Source organism: Caloenas nicobarica, chromosome 20, assembly GCF_036013445.1.
Source record: "Caloenas nicobarica isolate bCalNic1 chromosome 20, bCalNic1.hap1, whole genome shotgun sequence".
Taxonomy (NCBI): Eukaryota; Metazoa; Chordata; class Aves; order Columbiformes; family Columbidae; genus Caloenas; species Caloenas nicobarica.
In genome coordinates, this window is record NC_088264.1 from 3728729 (window position 1) to 3754513 (window position 25785).

The following is a 25785-nucleotide window of genomic DNA, read 5'->3' on the forward strand; positions in this document are numbered from 1 at the left end:
AAGGTTACTGCTGGGCCACTTCAAATACAACTCTTTGTGCCCTATTCTGAATAGTCTGCTCATATAATGAATAATTTATGTAATGAGTGTTTCTAAATGGAGTAGGCACAAAATTATATAAATATAATAGACTTTTTTGTTTGTTCTTGAATGTCCCTACAGATTTTTGAAAGAAACCACTTTTTACACGTTTATGTTTGTCTATAGGTATACTAACAAAGCAGACTATATGCAAAATCTGTCATGCAGAGATCGTCCCCCAACCCAAGTGGTATCTCTACAGGCTTCCGTGTTTATCTCATGCAGATGGCAAATGTCCAAAAGAAGAAAAGCAAATCTGGAGAAGAAAATGTGCAGAGGCGAATCTTATTGCTGATAACTGCTAGGTCAGAGGACGCAGAGAAGATGGAGCCAGGCTCTTCTCAGAGGTGCACAATAACAGACTGAGAGGCCACAGACACAAGTTGGAACCTGCGAAATGATGGTTAGATAAGGACATTTTTGGTGGGTTAGTTGGTTTGTTTGGTTTTAAACCATGAGCATGGTCAAGTAGTGGAACAGGTTGTCCAGAGAGATTCTACAGTCTCCTTTCTTGAAGGTGTTCAAGACTACCCTCTCACTCAGGTCCCCAAGTGAGCGGATCTAACTGGAGCTGCTTGGAACAGGACGCTGGGCTGGATGATCTCCAGAGGTCTCTTCCAGCCCAAAGTATTCTGTGGTTCCATGTGGGTGCTGTGCAGAGCGATTCTTGCTGTGCAAGTGTGATCCTTCAGGCTTTAAACAGACTCTGAATTCAGGGAATTGGTTCATAAGGCACCCACAAAGTGAGGTTTTTGTGAATCATATCGTCAATCACGAAACAAACAAAAATCTGAGAAACTTAGTGTTATCTGTAAGTATTCTTAAAGGCTTAAGTGCAGACATTTACAGCCCAGCCCCTCAGGTTTGCTCCCTCGACGTCTCCTGTCCTCCTCCCGTTCTGATGAGGAAGAAGTTTTGTTGTCCATTTGACAGGTTCTGAGAGGCCAGGGCACATAAAAGAGGAAGGGAGAAGTACACAATACATTTAGGGATCTGTGGCATTCCCTGCAGAATAAGGGGGAATAAAATTATCCTCTGGCTAATGCTGCTGGTTTATAGATGCTATAGAATGTGGGAAAAAAAAGTATAAAAGTGCACCTCAGAGGAGAACATCTACAGTTAAACATCCCTCTGCTTTTTTTTTGGTCCCCCCTTAATCTATACCTAAGTGCTTACACAGGTTAGAACATGCGAATAGTCTTTAGAGTGGAAACAGATTTTTAAAGCTGTTTATTCTCTCTCCATTATTCTATTTTAAAATTTGACGTTAGTGTCTTTTGAAAGGGAACATATGGCACTTCTAATTAAGGCCTGTGATTTTCTGACATATAACTGAATAGTACGTTCCAAATACTGTTAAGCCTTCCAGATGAAAGAATTTTTAGGCTGAAGCACTGTAGCTTTGTGATATGTCTTGCTGGAATACGTATGCTATGTAACACTGATCTCCTTAAGAACTTCGAAGAATTCTGCATAGAATACCAGTGCAGTGAGAAAAGAAGGTGTTTGTTTCTGTTTTGTTTGATGTTAGTGTTCCTTGGCAAGCTCAGGTTTGGCTCAGATAACCACCAGTGTGCTTTGTTCCTGGAAGTTTGCAGTGTAGCTTCATTTTTAAATGTTTTGTTCTGGCTGGGGATTTGTTGTATTCATCTTTATCAGATTTTATTTCAGACTGCAAGATTTGTTTGTGTCTGTTTCCACCAGTAGCTCTTGCAGAGATGCACTGGAACTCTTTAGTCTCTTCAAAGTAGTTCAAAATTCTCTTTTCAGAATTTTATATAAAGCAAATTACCTTGCTTTACCTTGAATGTGTGAAACCTATCTGAAGTTCTGGTTTGTGACAAATTTCTGGTGTGAGCCAGGTTTGCTGAGATTCCTGCTGTGTACCAGTACCATTAATAGGGACCAATGTGTCTCTGGATGGCCAATGTACTCAGTCTAGAGAAGGTTTCCTCAAAGTTCTATTCGTTGTTTGCACAGGAACTTGAGGGGCTGCATTTATAATTCATCTCTTTGATCCAGTTAGGCAAATCAGCAGAGGACAGAATTGTAAAAACGTGATGCGTTTAATTTTTTAACTGAAGTTGTAGGGCTTTGGTTGGTTGGTTTTGGTTTTTGGTTGGTTGGTTTGTTTTGGTTTTTCAATTATCACTGGGCCTGGCTGGTAAATGAGGAGATTTGCCTTTACAATCTTTTTGGTAATTTTAAACTGAAAGGAAAATTGAGTTTTCAAATATATTTCTCCCACTGGAACTTAATGGATTCCTTTGGTTACTGGGAAGCCTTTTATAGTGAGATCAAATTTTAGTTAAAATGATAACGTATGCAAAAAGTTGGAAAACCTTAAAATCAAGTTTTCTGTAGACTTATAAGTGGATTGCTTTTTTTAAAATTTTAAGGGGAAGTATTTAAATGCATGTTGGGCTTGTATTTTGAGGCCTGTAAAGCTGTACAAAGAGGTTCCAAGCTAAAGGGTTTCACTAATCTAATGTTCAATTCGAAATACGTAGGGGTTTCTCATACACTTCTCTCAGGGCAGCATTTTTGGTGTTAATTGTCTTTGACATACCGTGTATGCTGGTTTTGTCCTCCTGATTCGTTGTGAAATTCAAGCCCCGATGATATTTTTACTAATGACTTGTATTTGGCAATTGCTGAAATTATAAATTAGAAATGTGTAATGGAAGTGAGAATGACAAGGATGAAGACTTAAGAGATAATTGTACTTGTGTTGAAGCACTGAAGATCCTCCTCTACCTGAACTACTGCTGTTGTCTGCGTGAAGTTGGATGTGAAGTGTTTAACGTGTTTAACGAGGAATCAAAGATATTAGGGCAGCAACCAGATGTGACTGACCTATGTCGAAGGGAGTATTTAAGGAATTTGGGGAGCAGCTGTAGGTTTAGTCCTCCTTTTTTGTTTTATTTTAGCTTCTTGAGACAGCTCAGGTCATAGGAAAGAGCAACCTCAGTGGTTGTGTTTCATAGTAAAGGTGCTGAGAATTAGAGCCTTGTCAACGTTTGGTGCTGTTGGAATGGTGCTTAATTTTTAGCAGGATTTTATTCAGATAAAAATGGGAAAAAGTCCAAATAACTGCAAACCCACGTTGGCACGAGGAGCAGCTTCAAACGTTGGACTGTCCAGCTCACTGTGGATGAGCTGCTTGGAAACTGGGTCCTTGGGTTGGGTGGGTGTTGAGCTCGCTATCCCAGGCTCACAAGAGACATCCTAGTTTTGTGCGTTAGTCATATAATGACATATATCCCTCTATAAGTGTTTTGTTCTTAATACGTATGAGGTTTCTTTTCCATTTGAAGCATTCTTTTCCATGCAATATGACTTTCGATGTCACAGTGTTGTTTTTGCTGCTCTTCCATGAACTGGCTTCAGTAAAAGAAATTATTTTGTGGCTCTGAGTAGGCTTCTTGAGATCAGAGTACCACAGGGCAGCAGAATGGCACGTAACGGATGCAGTGTGACAAAGCAGCAGCATCTACTGTGCTTTAAAAGAGAGTTCTTGTTATGTGAAGTCTGGAGTGGATGTGACATTTAGATAATACTGCATTGTGAAATTTCATTAAATGGATAGTTAGCAACCTTGAATCTTTTCTCACAAAATGCTTTTCTAGATGCCATTTGAAACCATTATGCTTTGTTACGACAGGAGAAGAGATAATGGTTTTAAACTAAAGGAGGGAAGATTCAAATTAAACATGAGCAAGGAATTTTAGCCCCTGAGGGCGGTGAGAGCCTGGCCCAGGTTGGCCAGAGAGGCGGTGGATGAACCATCCCTGGAGACATCCCAGGCCAGGCTGGACGGGGCTCTGAGCAACCTGAGCTGCTGCAGATGTCCCTGCTCAGGGCAGGGGGGGCACTGGGGGAGCTGGGAAGGTCCTTCCAGCCCAAACTACTCTATGATCCCAGCCCTTTTTCCTGTAACAGTGCTGTGAATTATTCCCCAGTCTTGTTCTCTTAAACTTTATGGTAACTTCATTAATACACTTGTTTTGTCAAGTGTGCTAAACATTATTTACGGTTCCACTAATATTTTCTATGTCTTTTTGTGGTTTTAAGACTGATAAGTGAGAAGAATTTGTCTGAGACCTATATGTATGCATCCCTAATGTCTGTTCCCTTTGTAAATCTGTGCATGCTTTTGTTTTCTTGTTTTGTGTTTTTTTTTTGCAGAGAGTGATAATGAACTCTCCAGTGGCACTGGTGATGTGTCAAAGGATTGTCCTGAGAAGATTTTGTATTCCTGGGGAGAATTACTGGGGAGATGGTAATGCTTCATTTCTTAAATTTAGGTTTTAAATACTAACTTTGTTTTGTGAGACGATATGCTCTTGAGCTAGGAGGTTTGAAGTTCTTCAGCTTACACAGTTTAAAAACTAAAATACAAAACACATTGAAGTGTGTTTGTTAAATCTAGTTTAAAAGGGACTGGTAAATCCTCTTATTGCAGTTGTTTCACGAATCTCTCTGACAGCGTCTGCCCAAGTCCTGTTTCATTCAGTGTTTGTGAATGTGTCTGCGTACACTCACACTGCAGGTGTGAGTCTGCAAACGCGGAACTTTCTGACCGCCTGGACGTTACGCTCGCATGAAACTCGCAGCCTCTCAGAGCTGGGATTGAACAGACACAGCAACTCCGGTGTGTCCTGTCTAAGCCATTGGAGCTGGCTGATGTACATTGAATTCATTAATTTGTTTAGAAGCACTCTTTGGTTGGTTGGTTTTTGTTCGAATGTGCTATATGTAAGCACTCGAAAAGCAATTCTAGAAAGACTCTGATCCTCACTGAAACTGCTTCTGTTAGAGAGTAAAATGAGGAATATTTGTAAGCCTGGAGTATGTTCTCGACAGTGTTATTTCTGTGGTTTAATTAAGTGCTTCAGTAGCAGCGGAAACATTGTCAAGAGAGGAAAACGTCTGTGAATTTCCTACCTCTGAGAGACCTTATACTATTAGCAAATGCCCAAACTACTTATTTGGTTTTCCCTTTGTAAATAATAGCTCTTGCCACCCGAGACAAAAATAATCAGATACCCATAGTCTGGAATTGGCAAAGTTTCCAACACCAAAAAGAGAGCTGAAAAACGTTTTAAGAATTTATTCGGGCTATTCCCCCCTTTACTTGGCTGCTTTGTAGCTTTAGAAAAACACAGCCTGTTGCTGCTGACCTCATCTTAATTGGAGATCTCACGCAAAGGCTACCTAAAGGAGACATCACGAGATCTCATTGAGCTTAACGGAACCATTCCCTCCAGAGCTCTCCTCTCCCACTTGTTTTTAAATATTTTGTCATCCAAGTTTCTGTCCTTCACGAAAGATCTTTCTGGGGAAGCACAAATATTTAGCGGAATGGTTATACAAATATTCTGGCTGTGAACCCTTTGAATGATGAAGAAAATACCGAGAAAAAGCGTGGAAGCCGGCTGACCCCTAGACAGGCGTGTTTTGCTCACCTGCAAAGTGTGTAAACAGACCTGCTCTGGGGCTGTTTAGAACTTTCCAAAGCCTGTTCTAAAGGGCGTCCCAAGAGAGACTTTATAAATTGTTAGTGGTTTTATATCTGGCACCCTGAGTCCTTACAGAACCGCCAGGCAGGCTCCTTTCACTCTGCCTTGCATTTGCATTGGAAGATGCTACGTTTGGGTTTTGGGTTTTTTTTTAATCTGTTAGTTGATTCTTTTAGTTTTAACTTTTGCTTTTGACAAATCTCTGGACTCCTGTGGATAAACATGCTGAGGTAAAGAACCACCCACGGCTCATTCTCTCAAGTTTCATGTAACCAACTATTTCTTCAAGTTACTCAAGTATCGTTACTATTCAATGAGACAACGCATGTAAGACTTTTGGAGTAAACTATTATGTTAGGACTTCAAAACTCACACACTTATCTCCGAGAATCCTTTAGTAGTTAAAACACCTTAGTTAAAAGTGCGATGAGAAATGGGAGATCCCAGCCAGCTTGAAGACTAGCAGTAGCAAACATCTTCTTTAGGAGCGTCTCAAGCAACATTACCTTTTGAGATAAATAAAAGTGTATAAAACACTTGAATTCTTGAATAGCGATTTTACATTTTAAGGAAAAAACTTAGAAAGAGTAACAGATGAAAAATGTTAACAATTTGAAAACTAAAAATAGATTGAATTAAAATCTTCTAGTGTGTTGAAAACTGCAGCATATGCTAGTCGAATATCTGTGCGCTTGTAAAAAAAGTAAATAAATAAAAATTAACGTTTCCACTTGGAGAACTGGTGTGCAGATTTCTCTTAGATGAAACATTTCTTGCACTTTAATTGCTTCTTGTCATTTCATTAAAATGTCATTGTAACCTAACGAACTGACTCAGCAGAAACATTGCTCCAAGAGTCTCCTTCAAACATATAAATAGGAATAACATAATTTATCAAAAAGAGAAAATAAATAGTTGGAAAGTAATGGAATATCTTTTAATTTATTTTACTATTTACTGCACCCTCAGCATTAAAGTTGTTCTTGCAAGCTGAGCTAGTTTAGCTGAGTACTTAACTATTTCTGATGTTGTTGGTTGCTTTTTTAAGTAGTAATTATCAATAGCAGTCTTTGATCAGAAATATTTGTTTGTCAAGTTGGAGCATAGTCTGTGCATTGCTGCTCTGTATCCTTGCTCTTTGATGTTGTAAAATTAAGTCTTTGAATTTTGTGCAGGAGAATTACAGCATTTTGTAATGAATTAAAGGTGTCAGCATCCCTGAATGACCCATTTCTTTCCCCTGTGCTAAAGGATAAGACTAGAATAAGCCAAGCTCTTATTTTATGCTTGTTTCTGTTATAGTCTGGCCAAGCAGAATGTGTCTAGGAGCGTAAGGTGCCTGGGCCTCTACACAAAGGAGGGAAAAAGGCGTATTGGTTCATTATGGTAGAGTACAGAGCAAGGATGCTTAATGATCAAGCTGTTCCCCAGTTGGGAAACTAAGAAGTGGTCTGTTAGAGTTATGCTTTACTGCATGGACTAATGTTGCTGAAGTTTTACGTTTACTGTAAAACTCTCTACAGATGACAAATCTAGTAAAATCCGGTGTACCATAGCATGCTGAATTCTCAGCTGTGAATGTTTAGTAGTAAGGATGGTATTACAGCGCGGAATGTGCCTCTCTCTGACTTCTTGCCATAAACTGTTTTCTTGGTGTCGCTGAAAACCTCCCCGTTATGTTTATATGGGAATGCACCTTTTTAGCTGTTCATTTTATTTTATCTGCTTGCCAAATCTCAGAGAAGGCCTTCTGTGTTTCATGGTTAATACGTACGGCCAAATCCATCTAATAACCAAACTAGTCTGAAGTGTGCTATGAATGCTTCATTTTCACACAATCGAGCTTTAAGTTTCTGGTGTATTTTATTTATTTATTCCTGAATGTACACATCATAATTCTGTAACCGCTTAGTGTCCAGTCCTTTTGATATTTCCGCGAGTAATATTTTTTCTGTCTAGCCTTTCCCCATCACAAGACCATTAGTCTAATGTGACCTGTACTTAAAAATGTACTGAAAAAGAGGAAAGGGGACTAGTTGGGTTTTAATGTGGCTAATTGAATGATAAAGTTTGGAATTACTTGTTTAAAAAAACAAGGGCTTTACATGATCGTACTCTCTTGTTTTTTAATTCTCAGGTCATTAGGAGAAATGGGGAAATCACCCTCTGAGTACAGGAAAAAGAAATTGATTTAGAACACCCTTTAAATTTAAACAGTAGCAGTAAACTTTTCACATCTTAATGACCTGTTTCAAAGAAAGAGTACTCTAAAAATTTACTGAAAATTGAGGATCAAATTGCAGGTTATTTAATTTAATCGCAGCTTGCCAGCATTTGGCTAAACTGCCGCTCTCGCTATTTTCTTAAGAGTTGAAAAACATAACAATGGTCAAAACAATAACAGAGCAAGCGCTTCCTACATGAGACAGAATAAAGAGTCAATTCATGCAGTCCTCTGCTGCCTTGCTATGAGAATTGCCATCGTAAGTCAAAGCGAGGTTTAATCCGGATCAGTAAACACTATTAAATCAAAAAGGATTTTTAAACATCCGTGACTGAAACCTTGTGCATGTGCAGTGATTTTATCCTAAATGTATGGGCTCAGTGACTGGCTTATTTATGAAAAACACATCTTTAGTGTTGAACCTGCCCGAACAGCCTGTCCGTAGTTCTGTAGACCCACTTTTGTAGGATTAATTATGCAGTACTGGAAAATAAAAAAAAGTCATCCTGCAATTGCCTTCCTCCATTTCTTGCTGTGTGTGCAGACAAACAGTGAAACATTGGCTCCGACTAACAGGCAGTTTTATTTGGAACGGTGGGTTTTACCGAGGCACGAGCAACGGTTGCTGCTTTGTAGGACTCGCAGCTGCTCTTGGCATTATGTGTATAATAGAGCTGGAACTTCAGTATCCACAGTAGTACTCTTAAAACTGGCTTTTATTTGTTTTTCAAAATTTATTTCTCCATACAGTTTAGGTTATTTTTAATGTCCTTTTCTTAACCTAAGCTAAATGTTGAACAAATATTTAAATGGATTTGTCTGCGCAGATGGCATAGTTTTCTCCTTCAATTAAAATTATTTTCATTAGCTAGTTTAGTTCAATTTCTGCAATTGTTCATTGTTCTGTTTTTCAATAATTTCTTCAAACCTAGAGAATTTGGGTATCACTACTTTTTGCCACTGGTTCTTATTGGAAATCCCCGCAGAATTTTTTCTTTGCATCTGACAAATACTAATGAGAGTAACCAGTGGAAGCAAAGTTCATGTTGCCAGTTGCTGACTCTACTGCTCCGAGTAACACTGGAAAGCTGAAAAACTCTTTGTATTTTTTAATCGCGATTTCTACTCTCCTCGTCGAAGTATACTAAACAAATGATTGTGCTCCTCAGGCACAACAATCTCGTTGTGAGACCAAACGGATTGTCTCCCCTGGTGAAGAGCGGTGTTCCGGAGGCGCTGCGGGCAGAGGTTTGGCAGCTGCTGGCAGGATGCCATGACAACCAGGCCATGCTGGAGAGATACCGAGTCCTCATCACAATGGTAAGGGACTTTTTTAGTCTTTCTTGCCTTGGTAAAAATGAATTCTACTGAGCAGCGGTTTTATTCAGTGGCAAATTAGCAAAAGAGCGAAACAGTTTGACTCGTTTTAAGCAACTGAAGTTGTGGTTGGGTGACGTTACCTCCTGCCACGGGTACCTGCTGAATGGCATTAACAATAGAAATTACTGACCTGTATCTGTAGTAACACTTGACATTTAGCTTTCTGTTCACTTGCTGTGATGATAATAAGCACATCAGCTTGTTGATCAGCTGTTGTTGGGTTTTTTTGTTTTTTTGTTTTTTTGGTTTTTTTTAATAAATTCATAGCTTTGTTTTTCTCAACAGTTTCTATTCTCTGTATGCCTCAGTGTTCTGGTTTTTAGTGAAAAACAACCTAGCATGCAACCAACCAACCAACCACACCAAATTGCGTATTTCTCGGTTTGTCGTTTATTTTAAAAAGAACGTTAAAACCATTTTTATCTAGCAGGAGACCAGCGTCCTTGCTGTTGGGGCGATTTGAGAGGAGAATCCTGTTGGGAGTCTCTTCCCGTTCTGTATCCCAGTGTCACCAGTGCGGTCAGTAAATGTTGTAAGGAGTTGGCTGTGTCGATGTTGCAGGCTGCTTGTAGCTGTGACTGAAAGCTTGAGAAGGAGTGTGTTGTGGTAGCAAACACTCGGTGGTGTCAGGACGTGAACTCGCCGTTTGGGGTTCTACACTTCTTGCCACTGCTGGCAGTTACGTGCTCGGAGGAAAACAGCAGTTGCAAAAATGGTCAGAAAGGCAGAAACGGATGGAGATCATTTTATATGTTACTCATGCAAAGTGTGGGATTTGTTATCTAGGGAATGAATCGTCTGTCCCTACAAAAGTTTTGGGGTAGATGTTGGTAAAAATTTATATTCGTCCTCTTAATTTGACCTACCCATTACGTTTGTAAAGTTTTTAAAAGCGTCCCCAGAGAGAGATCTGTCCTCATGGCTTCTTTTTCCTTTACCAATAAAGAAGGATGTTTTGATAGTGTAAATTTTTCTTTCTGACGTTGTAGTTGGGTTATATTTTCCTTAGAAACCATTCACAGGACATCTGTCAGCTGTATGTTGCATCAAAACCACCCCCATTATTTTGCTCTTGCTGGCCAAAAGTGGGGAAGATGTTTGTTTCACAGTGGAGGAGAGAGTGGAAAGCTTCTAAAATGCAAGTCTTATCTTGACGCTATGGCCTCATGCCTTAAAAATACCCTGCTACACTCCACCTTTTCATGATAGAAATATTTCAATGACGCATATTTTAGAACACCATACTGCGTACGGCATTCAATATGAAGTATTATACTGTTACGGTTTAGAAAATGTAATCCTATTCTGAACTGAAGCATTTATGCAAACTCAGGGTTTTTTTCTGAAGTAAAAGGCTTTTATTCTGAAATCACAGAATTTCTTCTGTAGTCTGACTGTATGTAGCTGCTGGTGATCACATCATTTGGCACACATTGCATGAAAGGATTCATGAAAAGAAGTGAACAGGAGAATGTCTATGCCAAACCAAAGCACAGGCTCATTTTTAGGAATAGTTAATATTGGGCACTCCGGGGAAAACTTGTCAGCTGTATTGTTTTATGAATTATTATCTAGTATTTATGTCTGTGAACAGAACTTCTTCCAGTTTCATTTCGGTGTGTTGGTAATGAGAATTGAGCTATTTTAGAGAGGCACATGTATATTATTCTCTGAATCCTACTGAAAGCTGTGCTGTAGGCTTATGTTATGTGTGTCAATAATAATCTGCATGTTAAACTTCACAGTTATTTGGGTATCAATGATTGTTCACATGTTTCTCCTGAAAGAAAAGCAGAACCGATTTCTTTTTTCTGCATTCCTTATATGCTACCATTCCAATATACCAACAACACGTCAAGTGTGCTGGGATACAAGGAGAACGTGGCAGCAACATCTGCGACCCAGACCCACTACCTGCCAGTCCTCTGGAACCTTCCATACCGCTCTGTCCCGCGCTCCTCCATCTCTTCGCTCGCTGTGACGCTAAACAGTTCAACTCTACAGCAAGATGCCATAGAGTACTATAGTAATTAATAAAGTGTTAGCCGGTACTTACCAGTGAGGTAAGGGATGCTGGCCAGTTTTCTTGAATGAGGTTTAAAAGCATCTTTGACATCTTTGATTGCTTTGGTTATATGAGATCTAAAGGAATTGTTTTATAAAGAAAATTTCAGAGGCCTAACTTGGGGAACAAATCGTGAAAACTGTCATTTTACTAGTGTAGCTTCAAAGGTGAACCTGATAGCTGGAATTATGAGCATTGAACGCATGATGCCTAATTTACGACTACCTCTTCTGGGGAACAGAGATAAATACATTACAAAATACATTAAAAACTGGAGCTTTGAAGCTACTCCAGTGTTGCTGCTGGTTAACTCCCGGTGAAACTGTGCTTGCTGGAGGATGAGGAGAATTGTCTGGTTGGCCAAAAATGTGTTTCTTGTGATGAACTGCATGGGAGCACTCTCAACATTTACATTTACTTTAGACACCACGGAAGACACGTTCGTTGTTCTATGCCGGTTGCACGCGGTTTGTGTAGAAGTAGTGTGTAGGATTGGCCGACTATTATTCACATCACTCAACAGATCTGGTGTGCATGTTCTGCTATATATATATATATATATCCATCTGTATGTAGAGCTCTGAAATCTACTGCAGTATTTTTCAGTTAGAGGAGTGTTTTGTTCAGTGTGTTCTGTAGGAGAGAGTAATTTGGGGCTTATTTTAGTGTTCGGTTCAGCACAGAAAGCAAAATAAAATCTCTGACTTATTTATAAAAATCAATGCCAAACTTATTTTCTCCAAAAGGCATGTCCTCTAGTCCTCTGCGCTGGAGGTCAGCAGCCTGTCAAGAATGATCTAGTGAACTGCGTTTCCTTTCCCCTGTCAGAGCATCCACGCGCTGATGCGTTTCCCATCTCTGAGTCTGGAGTTCCAGGAGAGAAGGGAGAAAGAAATACTTGTGCTCTCGCAAGTTCTTTCTTAGTGACAAGCACTGTCTTGCTAGATCTTAGTCCCCTGCTGAGTTCCAGCTTGGTGATTACCTTGAGCCTTCTCAGAAATTTTGACTGGAGCACAATTGTAGGTCTTGCATACAATTTTAGAGTGTAGGAGTTGTGATTTGGCAGCTGCTTCATTTCTGACATATATGTAAATTTGTACTGTGTGACAATCAAAATCTGCCTTAGTTACCCTTCTGGCATGTGTGCCATAGGCTTCTGACCCTGCTGCACGTGGCACAGTACAGAAAGGGGAAGACAAAGATACACCAGCAGAGACAAATACACATATATATGTAATTTTTTTAAGGAAAACACAAATGCATATCAGAGTGAGGAAAATCTGCTCGTGTGATGGTAATGAAAGGGTAATACTGATACTTACATTGAGAGCTTTCGTAAAAGCATGTCGGATCCATTTTTTAAAAGAAGGTAAGTAGAAAACCGTGCATAAGGTAGGGTCACTTCACTGACACAGGCTTTTTTGACATTATTTCATGTTCAGCTTCACTGTTTCCTCTCAAGAGATTCGGATGAATATTTCCTATGATGAGATATAGAGGGTGTTTCAAAAAGATGGACCCAATTTGAAATCACTGTATCTCTGCAACCACAAACTATCAACTTCCATCTCGATGTTCTCCGTACAGCAGGTGGAGGGAACATAAAGCGTTGATAAAACGGTTACTAAAACCTGATAACTCATTAAACTGTTCATAAATTTTTGTGTAATTGTAACATATTGAGTCCATCTTTTTGCAACACCCTGTATTTTGAGCACCCATAAGCTGAGCAGTGGGAAGCCCCAGCTTACCCAGTTTACAGGTGAGGTGACTGGTAATTTCTTCAGCAGCAGTTACACTCACCTCGCCCCGCTCCTCTGCCCTTGCTCCACACTGTCCCTTCCAGAATAGATGTCAGGTGCTGTCGGTGTGTAAATCGTTAGAAATTTGCTGTCACTTGATGGCAGTAATAAAGCAACTTACCATGGAACACTTGTTGCATCTGACTTGGGACAAATGTTTTATTTATTACATCTTATGCTGCCTATTGCTAACCTTTTGCTTTTGTGTTTTAGATGATTTCATTCCTGTATGCATTCTCGCTGCTGAATTTGTGGGGTGAGGCTTTCATGCTTTTTGGTGTTACAGACCAGGCGCCTGGTTTGTAGTGCTGTTGCTGATTCGTCTTGAAATCACCGACGCTCACGTCCTTTTTCCTAAGTTTAGGAAGTAACGCCTCTCAGGGTTGTATGTATTTGTATAAGTGAAATAATGAAAGCAGCAGAAGAAGGCAGTCATTCACATTGTATAGTTCGAAAACTTTTGGATGGACCATTTTAAGGTGGGATTTATGATTTCCATCAAGAAATGAGCTGTATGTATAAAGCCCATCTAACAGCATATGTAAACGACTTTAAAATGCTGCTGCTGCTCTGGTTTAGAAAAGCAAAACGTGTTTTAAATACATTCTTATTATTTTTTTAAAGTGTGATCAGAAAACGAAACCTCGTTTCAGATAAAGTACATGTTGGTAGTATTATGTTGCTTAAAATCAATGAAAGTTTGCATCTAAAGGTGAATGCCCATTTTTGAGAGGAATGGTGACTTTGAGTCGAAGGTCTTAAAGAAAGACCGAATGCCTGTCCTTCCAAATGGCTTGTAAGAGAACCAAAAATAAGATTATTTGTTTATTTTCATAATTTCCTTTGGCAATATGAGCATGTGCCCAGAACAGTTAGAGTCAATAACTAATTAAAGGGTCAGGCTTCAGAAGAACTGGCCAAAAAATAGCAGTGACTGCTGACTGTGTGATGGTGTTTTCTGTCTGGGCCAACAACATTTCAAGGCACTCTACAGAAGAGTGAAAATCCTGAGAATTCTTCCAAAGTCTGAATAAATGTGATTTTGGGATTAAATATTGCCATATTATTAAAATAATTTATCTCAGCAGTACAATAATTTGAGATTGGCACTAATGACACAGAGGTACAATTCTCATGCAGTAGGGGCCAGTACATGAAAGTACATTGCTGCAGAAGACAACGCAAACGTATTGGGTTTTGGGCTGGATGAAATGTAATCAATTTAGAGCTAACAGATGTAGTTTATCTGTTCTGTTTGGACCAGTATTGTTGTTTCTGATTCCTACAAGACAAATCCTCTCATTGGAACAGGCTGCCCAGGGCAGCGGTGGAGTCACCATCCCTGGAGGGGTTGGACAGACGGAGATGAGGTTCTCAGGGACAGGGGGCAGTGCCAGGGCTGGGGTAACGGTTGGACTTGATCTTAAAGGTCTTTCCCAATGAAAATGATTATGTGATTCTATGGTTATAAAGAAAAAGCAAAAAAAAAAAAAAACCCAACAAACCAAAACCCAAACCAAACCCCAAAACAAAACACAAGCTAGAGTTTCAGGTTTCTGGAGACCTCTCAGTTAAGAAGTTTTCTAGGCCCAGATACAGAACTATAGTAGAAAAAAAAATCTTCAAAATTATTTAACAGATGTATTTCATTACTATAAGAACTTTCTGAGAATAGAATTTTTTTCATCATGGTAGGATTATGAGAAGGCCTGCAAATGGGTGTCTGTATCACTTCTTCTCCCAAAGGTGTAACAGTGGTCTCTTGCCCAAAATTAAAAGTTACGAAAGCTGAAAATAGCAAATAGCATCGTTGAAGTTTCACAGTCTGCTTAAGTACAGTCCGTTCATGCATTAAATTATCTTTAATTATCTGTTTCCCTTAGTGCATCTATCAGCAAACTGATCTCAAAGAACGGAATAGCAACTTCCATGTAAACCTAATGTAGAAGAGTATTTACTTTTTACCCCCTGAAATTACCAAAACTGTTCAAAAGAGAAAAGGTATTCACTTTGCTTCATACTTAATATTTCCTTAGCTTTTTTATTTCTATTGCTAGTCTGCTCACATAGTTCGTAAATGGGAAGTGGAGGAGGTTACAAATGAGCCAGCGTGCCTATGCAAACAGGATTAAATGCAGTTGACTTCGAAACTGGTGCCTTGATACCGTGTTTGTGGTTTTTGGTGGTGATTTGGGTTTTTTCGATTTGTGTGAAACATTTGGGTTGAAACAGTTTAGCTGTGGATTGAGAGAATTACTTACATAGGAAGGCTATTTTAGTTTGCATAGAAAATTAATCAAGCTCGTTATTTGCAGCAATACCAAAGGATATTAAGCTAGCACTAGGAAGAGGAGTATTTTTTGGCCCAATGGTATCGTGCAGGGTTCCACTGCTCAATGTTCTGAGACTAATTAATCAGTAAGGGTGTCTAATTAAAAAGATGACTGTACACCAGCTGCCACAGCAGGTTGCTTAATGGACTGAAACATTAGAGTATTTTTGTAGCAAATATTTGTGTTCAGAATGCTGCATCTGTTTGTCCTCACTGAAAATGGGGGAGTTTGTGCTTCTGCGTAGCGAGGAATAACTCGTGTGTTCTCTGCTCAGGGCTGTGGGGAGCAGCCGAATTCATCAGAGCTCTGTCTCACGTACTCTGGTCACAAACAACGGGAGAGGATCAAGAGTAGCATCTAACGCGTGCATTTCTTGCAGCAGTTTTTCCAAAACCTGTCTCTGCAGTGAAGCATTCTTGTCTTTCCAAACAGAGCACTGTCGTGGACTACAGCCAGATTGGGTCTGACAATCATCTTTTCTTTTGACACATGGCAAATAGCCTCCTGAAAATGATAAAAAATCCCTCCTTTTGCAAGAAGCCATCCTGAAATCTTTGAAGATGCTGCCTTGCCCAGTTAGTGATTACAGCTATTAGGAACACAGCAAGCCCGTCTTTTTGCACTGAACAAATTGGCCAGCAATAAAAGTTAAAAAGTTCTGGAAATGCTGTTCTACCATCATTTTGTTGTTCTAGTTTTTTCGCTGCATCATTATTTGTTCTCTCCACTAATTAGGAACAGTCTCCACTAACTTGTAGAGAGATTAGATATCAAGAATTATATAGCTATATGCTTATTAATTATAAAATATCCTATTATATAAGGATCAATTAGCATTATTAAAAAATTATGATTTTTTTTTTCAGTTGACTAAAATACCTGGTTTATTTCTTTTTGAATGAGATACTTAGATATTAAGCAAAGCAGTTCTAGAGGAACTAATCACTTCGAGATGTGCAACTTTTCCACTTTCATGTTTCTTTTAAATTCAGTATCTATAGGCAGTTTCTTAAGTTTTAGTTTTCTCCGCCTTTTCTGAAAGGGTAAGGATAGGATGACTAACTTAACTCTTCTCTTGAACTGAGATAGTTCATTTCATGGCAAGAGGTTCTTGATATTTTTATAACTTAATGTGTTTTGTAGAGGAAAAGCAGATCAGATGCTGGTTGGATGCTTCATTTTTGGTATAACTGTTAGTGCTGCCAGTTAACAGTCTTCTACCTGTTTGAATCATTTTAGTGGTGCTGCATATTGTGGAATAATAAAGTATATATGAACTGAAAATACTTACTAGAAATTAGGGGAAGAGTCTTGCCTCTGAAGAGCAGAAGTTGACAGAATTTTAATTCTTTAAATAGCTTCATTTAAATTCAGACTTCAGATGAAAGGTTTAGTTTATTATGAATGTACCGGGGTACTTAGTTTCATAGTAAATGTTAATATTACTCTTATAAAGTCAGGAATAAAGTGTCCCTAAGGTGAATTTAATTTGCCAAGTTTTGATTCATTTAGAGCTCATCTGGAGAAAAGCTTTCAATTTTGTGTGCACAAAAGGGAAAATCTTGTGCTCACTCTGTCTTCAAAGAAATTCTTCAATTCTGTGACAGCTCTTTTCAGGAAAAATAGGAGTAGCATCCCTTAGTAATTTTTATTTTTCTGTCATCTTAAATTTAGTTTTTATGTATTATATTTGAGGTAGAAAATAATGCCAATAATATTTTTTTTCAGGGCCTGCATAAAATTATAAAAAGATCTGCCACATTAAGAATTTTCCTGCAATTTCTTTTCCATACATAACCACTTATGATAGCACTAAAATCTCACTCCCAATACAGTTCCTGGCTCTGGGGTGCTGTATGAGCTACCGGCTCTCAAAGTCGCATAAACTGACACCGTTGTTCTGAAGGGTAGAGTGCAAATGAGATTTGCATTTGCCCCCTTGGAGACGGCGTTCTGTTCCGTCTGCGTGAATTTACAAACCCTTATCTGCAAAAACAGGGGAGCGTAGTTGCCCATCATTTCAAATCGACTGATAAAACGTCGGGTAAAATCAGTATTACGGCCTGAATGGGTTGAAATGATGGCTGCTGGAAGAACCGATATTAAAATTGGTAGTCTCATAGACACCAGATAGCTGTTTATTGATGCCAATAAGCGTTTCGTTGGGGAGGACGGAGCGGGCAGGTCTCTGTCTCGCTGTCTCTTTACAGCAGAGTGCGCAGGAAGAGCTGGTGGTTCTGGTATTATAAATGTTCGGCACCTCACGGCTTGTTTTAAAAATCTGTGATACTCCTTTGTAGATAAAACATTAACAGGTATCCTAGTTTAACTTGAACACTGGTGTGCTAATAGGTGTTTGGGTTTCTTGTAGTCGTGACGATGCTGCAAGAGCAGCGTGGTAAGATGATGTTTTAAACAGCGGTATTCCACAGCACCGAGGAACGCTGCATCGCTCTGAAGTTCTCTGCAGTGCGTGTTGTCTTTACGTAACGCATAGCCATTCGGTACGTATGCATCTATCTGTTGCAGCATAGGGCACTGCTTAGATGAAGCAAATACTTATGTATATGGATCATTGCTGCACTTCCTGAGAACGTGTTGGTTTGGTTTGTTTTTTTTTAACCAATCAACCTTCCATGGGTATTGCTCTTTTGTCTAAAACTCACTTCTTCCTGAGCACCCCCTGCTTTCAAACAAAGGTTGCAGAAGTGGCACTCGGGAGGCTGCGTCACCCGAGGGCTGGAGCTGGTGAAGGTGAGAGGAAGGGACAGGGCGTTGGAGTTTGTGTCTTCCCATAATGGAGCAGGTGCTATGAGAGGAACGAGGTGGGATTACCCGTACAACATCCGCGTTCTGGAAATCGGAAGGCTGCACGGGAAATCAGAGGACTTGGATTTTAAACGTCTTGTTTGTAAGGCTAACTGATCTCTGTCATTGCACATGTAAATAGACAGTAACGTTACTCTGCGACAGAATTCCTGGGCAGCCTCGGTCTGACTTTGAAACGGGACCATTTGCGTGTCCCTGGGGTGCTGAGCCGCCACGCTGACGTGTGCGAGCGGCTCGCGTGGCCAAACCCGGCGGCTCTACCTGAAAATGACTGTGTCTCTGGAAAATCTGAATTTCCGGCTGTAATTTGTATTTGGAATGGTTTGTGCCCGAGTTAAAGCCGAGAGCAACCTCCTTGTAGGTTCTGTTGTGTGATTTTTGAAAGGTTGTTTCAAACCATCAGGAACTTCTTCCTCTGCAAGCCCCATCTGCGGTCCTGCACTTACCCAGAAAAAGATGCAGAAATCAGTCTTTAAAATAGGCAGTATTTCCTGTGACTGTTTTATGGAAGTTAATACTAAAAAAAAAAATCTCAAATACATTTATTTAAGAGAGCAAACCACCTTTTCCTGATTATTAATTGCTGGTTTCAATATGTTAATGTTTGATGCTGTAAGATTGAAACAGAGAGCTCTAAATGCTTACAAAGACTAGGAATCAAAGGATCCAAAAGTATTCTTTGTATCTAGCTTTTTTATTTCTGCAAAGAGTCACAGTTGGTGTTTCAAAGTTTCTTAAAATACCTTTGTTAACGAAAGTACCCATGGTCAGCATTTTATTAAAGCATGTTTTTACCATAGCAGTGTGCAGCTGGCAATGGGCAATTCACAATAATTGAAATAGTCACAAAACCCAGAAAGACTTGAGCTGCATGTGTAGAAAAATTAAAGCATACATGAGTGATGAATACATCACTTAAATTCAACCTGGACTTGAATATAGGGGTGAATTCTGACACCTTTTGCTACCTTAGTTTATATAGAGACTTCTTTATGATAAAACCCAAAATGACAATATTATTTGTATGTTCTTTAGGATATTCTTCTAAGAGGCTGAGCTGGTATTAAGTACATTTTACAGTAATCACTTCAGAAGAGATGAGAGACCTGTAGATCTTCTTTACAGCCTGTATCCCTTAAACATTTTTTCCCTTTGTAGTGATGAGTATGCTCATACCGATTAAGAGTAATTTCCCCTATCAGCAAGCAAATTCGCAGCTGCTGAGGTAAACTAACCAAAAGGAGATCAACTGCTGTGTGCCAGTGCATATACTCTTTCTGATAATCTTTTGTGTAGGTTTCTGTGGACATACCCGCATATTTCGGCAGCTAAGAATTTTTTTTCTTGTCGTGCATTTTCATCAGTTGTTTTTTTAAAGTGACAGCTGAATGCTGATGATGTGGAGCTTCATGGTTTTTAATCAAATGCTGCATATGACACAGCCATCTTCATATGGCTGGCTTGCCTCAGAAGCAATCCAGTTCCAAAATATGACCTTTTTTGGACTAGGTAATACAATATATGGCCTGAATCTAAAATGAAATTGTTGTGTATGGGGGGTGCGGTGTCAGGCTGTGCCCTACCCAGGCCCTGCGTACACTCTTTCTAGCGATTGCAAGGCTGATACATCACAGTAATTTGTAGATTTTTCTTTAGAAAACCTCCTTCCCCCGTTTCTGTGCTGCAGCTGGGCTGGATTTGTTGTGTAGGTGGTGGCATTGGGGGGTGGGAGCACAGAGCTGGGGCAGGGCAGCGGGGCAGGCCCTTCGTTAGGTTAGTGGAACGCTGCTCTCTCATTGAAGTGTGCTGCTTGTTACCCGGGTGGCAGAGGAACTAGAGGTGCCTTTTGGAACGATGTCACCTTTCCTTCATGAGTTGGTCAATGTAGTTTCAGAAGGCACTTCTGGTGTTTGTTGGCACACCTTCCAGGATTTGCTTTGCCTCTCTAGGAAGACACTTGCTCTCAAGTTCTTCTTTTATGGAAAACTGAAAATATAGCAACACATGCTAGGGATAAATTGTGCCTGCAGACGTTAGAATAAATATTATTTGGGGATGTTTTTATATATATTTTTATATATATTCAGTGCAGAGTGGCTATACCTGATAGCACAAGTGTGACCCCAGATGCTGAAGGCAAGCGATGGATCTACATTGACGTTGGTTAAGTGGACTGATATTTGGACTGCTGCACACTTTCTTTCAACTCAAAGACTTACATTTCAGGCAACTGTGCACTTGATTAAGTTTAGAATATTATAAAATGAAGAAACTGATTTCGTAGAAAGCTCAGAACAGCATCTCTCATGTCTTTAGCAGCTGGTTGAGTCAGCAGCAGACCTTGAAAATAGGCAGCCTGGCTCCTTTAACCTAACCATTAGACAGAATACTTCTGAATTTTTATTTAAAGCCTTGATGTTTTTATGTCTACGGTTTGTCCTGACTCATGAAAATTTATTTGTAGTGACTGTTGTACATGGAGGTTCCTTTGCAGAAGCTGTTGACTTTGTCTCAGATTCACTAGTTAACACCTTTCCCTACATTATTTGCATCTCTAGAAACACCTGTGGCTTCATGTGATGCTTAAGAGGAAATGAGTTAACTGTGCATCCAGCCTCGAGGATTAATACTCAGGCTGAGGAAGCAAAACTGCAAAAATATACTGAAATTTGTCTGTGTGATCCTTGTTGCACTCCCTTGTGTGTTGTTTGAATTTCTGGTGGATGTCTTGATTTTTGTGCTGCAATAAGGAGTTAACCTGATTCTTTTCCTTTTAGTAAAAGTAAAGGAGGAACCTGCCTTAGATCTGTGGTGTTGGCCATGCTGCTCCTGCATGTTGAAAGCGCTCACGGCCTCCTCATATGAGCCTGAAAATAGTCCTGAGGAACACTGGTAGGAACCTTGATTAACTGCAGCAAACACAAAATACAGGGCACATACTGTGTTAAAATATTAGCTGACACTGAGATGCGAGCACATGCTACGTACATGGTTCCAGTGCAAATATTGCCAGTATAAGTTACTGTTTCTAGTCATAATTCTCTGAAGTATGTGTTAAATACTTTGCTCAATATTAATTAAGGGTGATCGAAGTATGGTCTGTGGAACATTTCACAGTGCACACAGTTCTATTAATTTTTTTAATTAAAGTAGCAATTTTGACAACCTGACAAGTGTTGGATAGGAGACAGCGAGTTCTCTACGATTTTCGTGGAAATGCTTGTGTAGCTGGGTGCCCTGTAATGATGATCAGGCATGTATCAGAAACTTCAATATGTTATGATCTTGTAATTGTAGTCGTCTTTATAATTCCATGCATATAAAGGGGCAGAACTCTGCTTCTTCAGACAGATTAATTTTGGTATTCCCTAACTTTTCAGTACTTAATTTAAAATCCTTAAGTAGCTTTTAGTTATATAGTGTCTTTTGATCATTGTGATGGGTCATATAAATACTGTCCCATTGCTGTTTATTTTGATAATGAGCAGATACATTTTGTGGAGCAGGTGAGGTTGCCGGGGTGTTAATTAAGCGGCATAGGGTGTGTGTTTCATCCCACTGCCAGCGAGAACTTTGAATGACTGATTTTTTGTTCACCTTGATTTCCTCCCTTGTACTCTGTTGAGTTCTCTGAAACTTGTACTAATTGTGATCTCCAAAGCAGAATCCCAAAAAAAACCCAACCACTACTTGCCTCTGAAGCTCTTTCTCAAAATTGAGTCATAGACGTTACATCTTAAGCCAGCAGAATGTTTGATTATTCTACTTTTGACTGCCTTTAAAATTCTAGTTGCCATAACAACTTTATTTCTTTATTTTTAGCACATCAGTTGCCATAACAATAAAATATAGCTTTTTGAATGTCACCATTTTTTCCTCACTTTTTTTGCTTTGTTTTATAAAGAACCTTCTTGTGGTGAGGGGGAGGAAGGACATGCAGCAAAGCTCTTCCCCTCTGAGCACTTTGGTTAGAACTTAAGCTGAAAATATATATATATATTTTTAATCTAGCCTTATTCCATTTCTATGGCAGTTTTTTGACTAGTGAGTATTTTCATAAGTTATACAGAAAAACTAATGCAAGTCACTGTAGAAAGCCTCTGTAGAAAATTGCTGTTGGGATTTCATTTTTGTGTGTTGTAGTTAATGTACTAGAAAACCATAACTGTTGGAGTAATTTCCAATATCTTTATTTCATTACACGGAATGGCTATAAATAAGGTATAGGCAACTGCTACTGCTCCAAGAAGCATTTTTCTTTGTGCAATTGAAAGCCGTCCCTCTTTGTTTGCTTTGGTTGTTTTCTCCTCCCTTGCTCTAAGATTGCTTTAAAGATTTCTGTTGAAGTTTTGCAGCAAGTAACTCCATTTTTGTCGTGTCATTCTTTATCTTCCACTAAAAACATGAGAACAAATCATGCTGGGACTGTTCCTGCAGCAGACATTCTGGAGATGCTGGGGAGAGCGGTGTTCAGGAGACACGCTGCGTAACTTTTCCAGCCAAATTCATTCTCTAGTGGCCATAGAAGAAGGATGGCACTGCCGCCCTGCGCACACACGGCAGGGAGGACCCAGCGCTTCCCTTACTTAGAGGCCAGCGTTGAGCTCAGTGGCTTGATGTGCTGAGTTTTGGGAAGTTATGTGGGATATATCTGTCAAATATACAAATGCAGAGATGGACATTCAGCTTCAAACCATGATTTTGAGCAGAGGGGAAAGGTTCGTGTGTGAATTTGATATTGTTGGAAGAAGTTGGACTTAATCTTTCGTATTCCCTGATAGCGTCTTTTCCAAAAGGACTTGTAGGTTCTCTGAAAAATGCTGTCTTTATATTGAACCTATTTTTAGTACTGATAAAGTGTATGTTTAATTTCTTTTTTTTTCTTAGAGGTGGCAAATAATGTCAGATTTGGTATTTCTTTTTGAATAAAAAAAATAATTTCTCAGCTCACATAACATTTTACATGTGCCAATTTCTAGCTGTAAATATAAATGTCCTCATTATCTAATACAGTCAAACTAATTTAAGACAAAATTTGCTAGCTGCTGAAAGTTGAATGTATTTAGATGTTATTAATCTTGAAACATAGCTATCAGATATGAGGTGATTTTATAAATTTTAATTAGTTAATTTTTAATTCTGGGAAAAAAATAAATCAGTAACTCTTGCCTTCAGCGGCGTTTTCCACACGTTGCTGGTTCCGGGCCTGTGACTTACCCAGGGATCTACTTCAACTGCTCCTGTGGGCAGAATTTTCCCTCTAGACTGCTCCCGGTAGGAAGCTATTCCTGGTCCTTTCTCATATATGGTTATTGATGCAAGTCTGTGCTGATATAGACTCCGTGCTGTAAGAGCATATAAGCGATACCTATTCAGCAGTTCCAGCTGGGAGGAAAATTTGGTCTAAACGAAGCTGAGCTTAAAATCCATAAAAAGAAATTGTGCCACGCTTCAGTTCATAAATAGATTTCGTGCCATATCCTTTCCATGTTCCTCTTTTCCATTTCTTCACAAAACTGGTAGAATAGTAATACTGAGTAACACTTTGTTTAAAGATAGTTTTCTAAAATTCACAATTTGATTATTTCCAGCTTTAATTGTTCTCAAGAAATAGGGGGATTGGATTTACTAGTCCAAGTTGGGGATCAGTGCCACCGGCTCCTCACTAACCCCAAGAGTGAGTCTTTAGTCCGTAACTTCTTTTTGTCTGCACCAACATTTGTAGCTACGACTTCTCCTAAATTATCCTAGTCGCTCAGTGTTTTTCTGAGCCACCTTTTGTCTCCTTGAGGAAGCACTATTTTTAAAAATCTATTAAAGGAAAAGTTTGGGGTGGAATGTGCCAATTATGTACGCAAATCAAAATGTAAATTGTCCATGTGAGCAGGCATGTGCTTCCAGGCAGCCCGTCTGGATTAAACTGGATGTTCTGGGAGAATGCGCGGCGACGATTTAACCTCAGGTGCATCCACGGAAAGTGGATTTGAATCTGTTCTTGACACACGGCCGTGCATTTGTCACGTAATCTGAGCTGCCGGTTAACAATTTTTAGAGAAGACAATCGGAGTGAAGTGGATAATTCTGAAGGGCTTTAGTCTATTTTTGAAAATATAAATCATGTGCATGTTGTAGCTTTCGCGACAGATTAAAAATAAGTTTCCAAAGGTTACGGCATGGAGGCTTTTGTCACAGTTTTGCTGTTGAGCCGTTCAGAAGTGTGGCGTGAGATGCAGAAGGCTTTGGAAGCACACGCAGCGTTGATCATACAGCAGCTGGTGGATGTGTGGCCTTGGCTTTGAGTTCTGTGGCATGCTTTGCGGGGAAGGAGAAGTGAATGCTCTTGGGAGAACGTAAAGAAATAATATTAGGTGCAACTGGTTTTGTTTGATTGTTTTTAAAAGGCAATGAAGCATAAAAGTCACATTTGCATGTACTTCAACTTTATTCTTTGGTGCCTCCAAACTACTGATTTTGAAAGACAGATGTATCTGGTTTTGATCCTTGTGTTCATATCTTAGTAGCTGCTTTTGCTCAGTGCTAAGCTGCTCAGCCAAGTGCTAAGGCCACAATAAATTATTCATCATTTGAACTGATTAAATAAAAATGTGTTGTATTTTAAAAGGTCATTCTATAGTTTAAGAGAACTCTTTTGGCTTGCAGTATCTGAAAAATCAAAATAGGTGATCACAGTGTTTGGGATTTTTTTTTTTTTAGTAGCCTTAAAATCTGTAATTCTAGCTCTGCTGAAATGGAATTACCACTAATTCTGACTGAGCTCCTGCTTCTGCAAGGCAATGGGAATCCTTTTGAACACACACTGTCTTGGTGCCCAGTTGTGATGTGCTTTTCGAATACCAGTATCCAGGGAAGGTAAGTCCTGGCTTGACGTAGACAAAAGCATTAGTAAAAACACAACTATGTCAAAACATGCCTCTAAAAAGTTTAAATGAATGCAGTATTAAAATAATCTTTGAAGTACTATTTTAAAATCTGAGAAATGATTCCCACGGGAAAAGAAAGGGTAATACTTTCTGCACTGTTCAGGCTATTCTGTACATTTCAGTATTTCTTCATTTACAGTTCTCTTAATTGCTGTCTTTTGGCCTGTGATTTAACAGGTGAAAATGTTAATTGTCTTTGGAAAGCAGTGTAATTAATAGCTAGTTCCTTTCCGTTCACTGGAATGTCCTTCCATGCACAGAGGCTGGTTTGTGTTAGGACACCTGCATGGACAGGACATGGGGTTTGGGACAGTACTTGAAATGCAGAGGGACGATTTTGAAGGGAACGCATGTTCTTTTAGCCTGTCCGTCTGTTTCCACAAACCACTGACCGAACATCAGGCACACAGTGAAAGCAGGAGCTAAAGAAAAAGCTGAGCTTTTCTTACCATATGTGGTCAATTAGTAAATAGCATCCGTATGTAGCTCAAGTGCTGTTAAAATAAATACTATGTTTAATTCCCGAAAAATGCTAGTTATCACCATTCATTAGACTTCGCAGCATTTCAGTTCTTGATAGATAGTTTATTGCAGGTGTTTTATTTCTA

At 39.4% G+C, this 25785-nt stretch overlaps 1 protein-coding gene across 3 annotated transcripts in view; it reads left to right on the forward strand.

Annotated features, from left to right (window-relative positions):
• Positions 1-25785, forward strand: part of RABGAP1L (RAB GTPase activating protein 1 like) — a 230141-nt gene that overhangs the window by 49581 nt on the left and 154775 nt on the right. For all 3 annotated transcript variants that reach the window (XM_065649001.1, XM_065649003.1, XM_065649002.1), the window contains 2 exons: positions 4270-4363; positions 8997-9147. In XM_065649001.1, the coding sequence (XP_065505073.1) occupies positions 4270-4363; positions 8997-9147 (245 nt within the window). The remainder of the gene's footprint in view (positions 1-4269; positions 4364-8996; positions 9148-25785) is intronic.